This window comes from Helianthus annuus, chromosome 8, assembly GCF_002127325.2.
Source record: "Helianthus annuus cultivar XRQ/B chromosome 8, HanXRQr2.0-SUNRISE, whole genome shotgun sequence".
NCBI lineage: Eukaryota > Viridiplantae > Streptophyta > Magnoliopsida > Asterales > Asteraceae > Helianthus > Helianthus annuus.
In genome coordinates, this window is record NC_035440.2 from 53,138,827 (window position 1) to 53,144,784 (window position 5,958).

General features: G+C 36.2%; 2 protein-coding genes across 2 annotated transcripts; both read right to left on the reverse strand.

Annotated features, from left to right (window-relative positions):
* Positions 1-266: 266 nt before the first annotated feature.
* Positions 267-1,242, reverse strand: LOC110871137 (putative vacuolar protein sorting-associated protein 13C). Its single transcript, XM_022120070.2, has 3 exons — positions 972-1,242; positions 787-900; positions 267-332 (listed from the first exon to the last, which is right to left on the reverse strand). The coding sequence occupies exons 1-3, from the start codon at positions 1,152-1,154 to the stop codon at positions 315-317; spliced, it is 315 nt and encodes a 104-aa protein (XP_021975762.2). The 5' UTR covers positions 1,155-1,242; the 3' UTR covers positions 267-314.
* A 636-nt stretch (positions 1,243-1,878) lies between these two features.
* LOC110870034 (PKS-NRPS hybrid synthetase CHGG_01239-like) lies at positions 1,879-3,759 on the reverse strand. The gene is made up of 3 exons (XM_035975991.1): positions 2,793-3,759; positions 2,270-2,710; positions 1,879-2,186 (listed from the first exon to the last, which is right to left on the reverse strand). Exons 1-3 carry the CDS (start codon positions 3,487-3,489, stop codon positions 1,879-1,881), a joined length of 1,446 nt encoding a protein of 481 aa, XP_035831884.1. The 5' UTR covers positions 3,490-3,759.
* Between the last annotated feature and the right edge of the window lie 2,199 nt (positions 3,760-5,958).

Below are 5,958 nucleotides of genomic sequence, written 5' to 3' on the forward strand. Positions count from 1 at the left end.
TTCAAACATCACATTAATTTTGTATAACTATTTGAAAAAAGTTCAAAAATGGACAAGGCACATGTGTGATTAAACCAAGCCTCTTTCAACCCACACCAAAAAAATTACTCACTTCAACCTAAACCCATTTTAGTTAACCTTGCCAGCTTTTGCCCCTTCTAGTTATCATGTTGGATATTTGGATAAAATGAAGAAGAACAAACCTGTAGATAGTACATTATTTCATAATTTAATGGTAGTTTGCCACTTACAACAAGGTCTAGATACCCACGCATCTCCTTCAGCCTTGCCTCTAATCCTTGCATCTAAACCCTTCAATGCTTTCCAGTTACCTACATAATATGAACAAAAAGAGAAGAATACTCAAGAGTTTTATAGCTAGCCTAGAGTAATTACAAGAAGCCCCAAAAAGGCGTGCTTTTTTTTGGGATTTTTCTGGGCATTTGGCCTGTGGCGCACGCCTCTTGTACCTAAGGCCTTTTTATGCATCTAACTGTTGTACCTTGGGTTTTTTGGATTGTACATGTAGCTAAAATCATACAAAAACCTTACTTATAACTATATTTTGGGTAGGGAAAAGCTAAAAACCTATGGGATATATAAAAAATATATATAATTAACTTGCGCCTTGGGTATGAAAAGTCCGCCGCTTTTGCGCTTCGTGTCTCGGTTTTATACCTCGTCGCTTTTGTGCGCCTCTCGCTTTTTAAAACCAAGATCACAATATATGAAACTGATGATAGATGAAGTATCACTATAAATTTATAAAACTAAATGTCAGCACACCTCAACGGTTAGACGATGTGGGTAATAGGGTTCATCCCATGCATAAGGGCAAGATGTATAAGAATGAACAACGGTCTCAAATGCTTCACATTTTTGTTGATAAATGCGTAGTGTCTGCAACCAACAAAGTCTATTAAAAAATCCAGAATGTGATAATTTCTGTACATGATGTTTTAAGAACGAACCTCCTTTGAGAAATTATCGATCCTCTTTGGCATAAAGCCAGTATCATCATCAGATAAAAGAATTAAATTTTTCCCAGGATTGCCATGAGGATTCCCGAAAATCTTTGCATCTCTAATTGCATCGTCAGCATTTTGCACCTCCACGCGTTCCATAGTAACTGCACCAGAAACATAATTTCGCATTTTCAACTGTGTATCACCTAAATGTTCTGGAAAGAAGCATCTGGACCACTGCCATCCGGGTTCATCAAAACGAACAGAAATGAGTAATCCCCTTTCATTTGCATGTATATATAAAGCATCAGATAGAAGATAATGACAAGGCAGTACATGTAACATTATCTACCCTTTATGAATATTAGGGTTATATTTTGCCACCAAAAGTGTATTTTAAGAGTGTGCCTATTGGCACACTAAAATGCCTATTGGCACACCAAACACTAGCAAAATTAGGGTTTATCTACGCTGCGTATTGGTCAATACGCAGCGTATAGGGTTAACCAAATACGCTGCGTATTGACCAATACGCAGCGTAGATAAACCCTAGATCTCAGTGCCTGATAACCAATCATTGCACAGAAAACAAGGTTTGTCTACGATGCGTATTGATCAATACGAAACGTATTGACTTTTACACAAATGGTCCCTGGGGTTTTAAAAATTGACAAAAATGGTCCCTCTTTTTTGATATATTTACAATTTGGTCCCTGATGTTTCAATTTTACAAAATAGGTCCCTGATGTTTCGTAAATTAGCACAAATGGTCCCTGTCAGGGAGTATTTTTGTAAAAACTGAAACTGAGGGACTATTTTTGTACACCAGTTAACCAATACGATGCGTATTGGTCAATACGCAGCGTATATAAAACATCTGCAAAATTGGGGTCATTTGGGTAGGTTTGAAGTATCAAAAGTTTACCAGTTTTGTATACGCTGCGTATTGGTCATCTAGCCTTTCTTGTACTTTCTTTGATGTAGGCCGACCGCGAGTATTTTGCTGGACGATCGGTGGTTTCTTGGTTGACGATTTCGGGGTGAAGACCGCTTTTATCTTTGAAAGCATACTCTTTTGCTGAACGGGGGACTGCGCCTCTAAATGTTGCCGCACATTATTGAGCTCTGCTACAATATCGACTTCCACGTCTACCAGTTTACATGGGAGCAAGTCAAGCTTACGCCAGAATACATCTATGTCGTCGAGTTGTAGCATACGCCCTGCACAGTTAAGTTAATACGGTGTGAGAAACAGCTAAATCGTACAAAATAACAAAAGGTTTGTGGTTTTAATATTTTTTTACCTGTACGTTTGTAGTTTTCCAGTCTACAAGCACACGGCAATCCATTGCTAAGCCACATATGGCAACCACATGATGCGTTAAGTTTCCGCAACACCTCCATCTTCCTCAGTAGCTCTTTTGCCAGCAAATCAAGTGCTTCATGGGAAACCTTTCCACGTAGGTTGTCCAACATTCGGTGTCTGTGGTGGTTCATCGTTTTTTCAATGCTCTCGGTGAAACTTTTTTGTATTTCATCGTACTGAGTTTCAACTATATCAATGACGCATCTTGCTATTCGCTCCAATGAACTCCCGCGCGTAATGTATCTTTTTAAATTTGCGTGCTGGCTCTCAACTTTGTTGGTGGTGCGCTGACCAAAGTTGTGACACTTATCGGTCCACGCATAAACGAACATTTCTTTATAGTCTTTGAGCCAGTTTTCGTAGACGTAATCATAGACACCTGCAAAAATAAAATAATGAAATGTAAAAGCGTGTGTAAAATATAATAGATTGGGTGAGTCGTTTGTTGAAGGAACACTTACTTTCTCGGTTGGCAACCACGAGTCGGTTATACATTTTCTCCAAGTTGTACTTGTACATGGGCTCTGATGAAGATTCGCACAATCTCCGCCAGTACGTCATAAATTTCCCCCAATCTTCTTTATCGAACCCTTTCTTGCACTGTCTAGCTATATTTTGTTGGATGTGAAAGTGGCATAGAAGCCTGGTTGCGTTCGGGAATACTTTAGAACACGCGTTAATTAGGGCAAGCTCCCTATCCGTGACTATCACACGCGGCATCATACATTCATGCAATATTGACTTGATCCGCTCAAGCACCCACACGTAGTTACCCCTTCGTTCTTTACAAATAACGGCATGTGCGATACAAAAAGACTTCCCAGTCGACGTCATACCCACAACCTGGACAAATGGCATGTTGTAGAGGTTTGTTTTGTAGGTCGCGTCGATCAACATCACGTGCGTGAATGCACGCCACATAGTGATTGAATAAGGATGAACAAAGAAAATCTCTGTTACGACATCTGTTTTGGGTTCCTGTCGGGTGTCGTAAATGAATCGGTGGTCATGCAGCAGGCTTTCCAGTGCCTGAATAGGATTCTTTCCGTCCATTATTGTCGCTCTAATTTTTTGTACCGCATTTTGCACGTCTTTCTGAACGTGCAGGCTGTCGGGGAACTGCTTTCTTAGGGTTTGAAATATGATACGTGGCTCCATGTTTTGAGCAGTTAGCTGCTCCACTAGCTTGTATTCGGCTTCAGTAAATCTTCGCACAAAAGCGTGGCCCAACAGACTCGTCGTAGGTTCGTGGTTATGGTTCGCACAGTCCACTTTTAACTCCCACGTGTCATTCGTCACGTCCCGGATGGCGAGTAATGAAAATGGGCAACCGATTTTTTTCTACCAGCTTTCCTAACTGTTGCTTTACTACGGTGCTCACCACTACGGTCGCACACAAGCCATACCATCCCAGTAGTACCGCCAATATTTTTTGATCAACGGGTAACAATTACGTAACCATACTCTTTTCCCGTTTCTTGTACCCAATTCTTCAAATCAGTTAGAGACATGAAACGCTAAAAAAATGTTACGTTAATAATAATAATAATAACAATAATAATAATAATAATAATAATAATAATAATAATAATAATAATAATAATATAATTGAAACTCATACTTCAGGTACTAATATGGTCATTATTGAAACTATTTTAACTGAATGGTTTAACAAGGTTAACTTTCATATAAAGATTTCTTCTTTAAACACTAAATCAGTTAGCATACTTAACTGAACAGTACAGGGACCATTTGTGTTAATTTTTGAAACTTCAGGGACCATTTGTGTCAATTTTTGAAACTTCAGGGACCATTTGTGTCAATTTTCGAAACTTCAGGGACCATTTGTGTCAATTTTCAAAACTTCAAGGACCATTTGTGTCAATTTTCGAAACTTCAGGGACCATTTGTGTCAATTTTCGAAACTTCAGGGACTATTTTTGTAAAATTTGAAACTCAGGGACCAAAGTGTAAATAATTATAGAGCATAAATGGAAGGATGCGAAAGCGAGCATAAATTGTAATTGTTTCCATAAATAAACGGATGTGGCATTCCCGGCCGAGTGGTTAGTGCGTTGCTTTGTGTGCGAGAGGTCGTGAGTTCGAAACCGGTTAGGGGCCCGTTCCTTAAAGAGGAACCCCCCTTTTTTCTGTTTTTTGGCACTTAACTGAACTAACTGAGTTCTCTAACTCAGTTAGTGGTCCCTTGTATTAAATGCTAACCTAGTTAGCATATAACTATGATTTAACTAACTAAGTTAGGTTTAAACTAACCATTTTAACTAAAAATCAATTTCATGATTCTTTTATTTATTTACAATACTAATTTATTTAAAAATTTTTTTATTAATTTAATTATTTAGAAAAGAAAAATAAATAGTTTATTAACTTAACTTTCTTAACTTGTTTATTTACTAAATCTTATAATTATTTGTTTTAACTAGACTAACTAGATTATTATTATAAAAAGAATAAAATTTTTAATTGTAAGTTTAGTTAAATAAAAGAAATAAAAACAATATTGATAACTATTTCTTTAATAATTGAATATAGAATTTGATTAAATATTGAATAAATAAATAAATGATTAAAAATGAATAAATGATTTAAATAAAAGAGTAAATAACTAATAAATAATGTATTTAATTAAATAAATGAAATATAGTTTTTAACAATAATAATAATAATAATAATAATAATAATAATTATAATTATAATATTTTTAACAATAATAATAATAATAATAATAACAATAATAATAATTATTATAATTATATTATTTTTAACAATATTAATAATAATAATAATAGTATTTTAACAACAACAACAACAATAATAATAATAATAATAATAATAATAATAATAATAATAATAATAATAATAATAGTATTTTAACAATAATAATTATTATAATTATATTATTTTAAACAATAATAATAATAATTATAATTACAATATTTTTAACAATAATAATAATAATTATTTTAATGTGATACCTCATTTACTTGAAATGGATTGCCCGGGGTAGATGGTTCATAAAGTGATGTATTACGGGGCTCATAACCATATCCACCATGTTCTTCGTATCCACCGTAGCCTCCGTATCCACCGTATCCACCTTCACCCCCAGATCTATCGTACCCACTGTATCCACCGTAGCCCCCGTATCCACTGTAACCACCGTCACCCCCATGTCCACCTTCACCACCGTATCCACTGTAACTTCCGTATCCACCTTCATCCCCGTATACCCCATAACCCGGATACGATTGCTGCGTCGGGTAATATGGTTCATCAACAGGTGCATTCTCAGCACCGTATCCACTTTGTTGCACGTACGGAGATTCATACCCGTATCCGTAATCTGGACACACTTGATGCGCCGGGTAATTTGGTTCATCAACAGGTGGAGTGGGAGTCTTGTTCAAGTCTGGCAACTGTGTTTTTTGATCAACAGGGACTCCAGACACAACCTCCTCCTCCTCATTGGCAGCATTTGCTCCCCATGTGTCGTTAGAATAGCGATTACCAAAATAATTATCGTTCCAAAATGATGACATTTTAACAAGATTGAACAAAAAACAGAACAAATGATTTTGGTTTGGGGTGTAAATTCTCTACTGAAGA

Bases quoted from the DNA above. Each gene is read 5' to 3' on its own strand.
- LOC110871137 (XM_022120070.2), bottom strand. From the start codon at position 1,154: ATGCGAAATTATGTTTCTGGTGCAGTTACTATGGAACGCGTGGAGGTG. The intron at 901-971 runs GTTCGTTCTTAA...TGTTGGTTGCAG, and splicing joins TCGATAATTTCTCAAAGGAG to ACACTACGCATTTATCAACA.
- LOC110870034 (XM_035975991.1), bottom strand. From the start codon at position 3,489: ATGGAGCCACGTATCATATTTCAAACCCTAAGAAAGCAGTTCCCCGAC. The intron at 2,711-2,792 runs GTAAGTGTTCCT...TTATTTTTGCAG, and splicing joins CGTGGTTGCCAACCGAGAAA to GTGTCTATGATTACGTCTAC. The intron at 2,187-2,269 runs GTAAAAAAATAT...TTAACTGTGCAG, and splicing joins GGAAAACTACAAACGTACAG to GGCGTATGCTACAACTCGAC.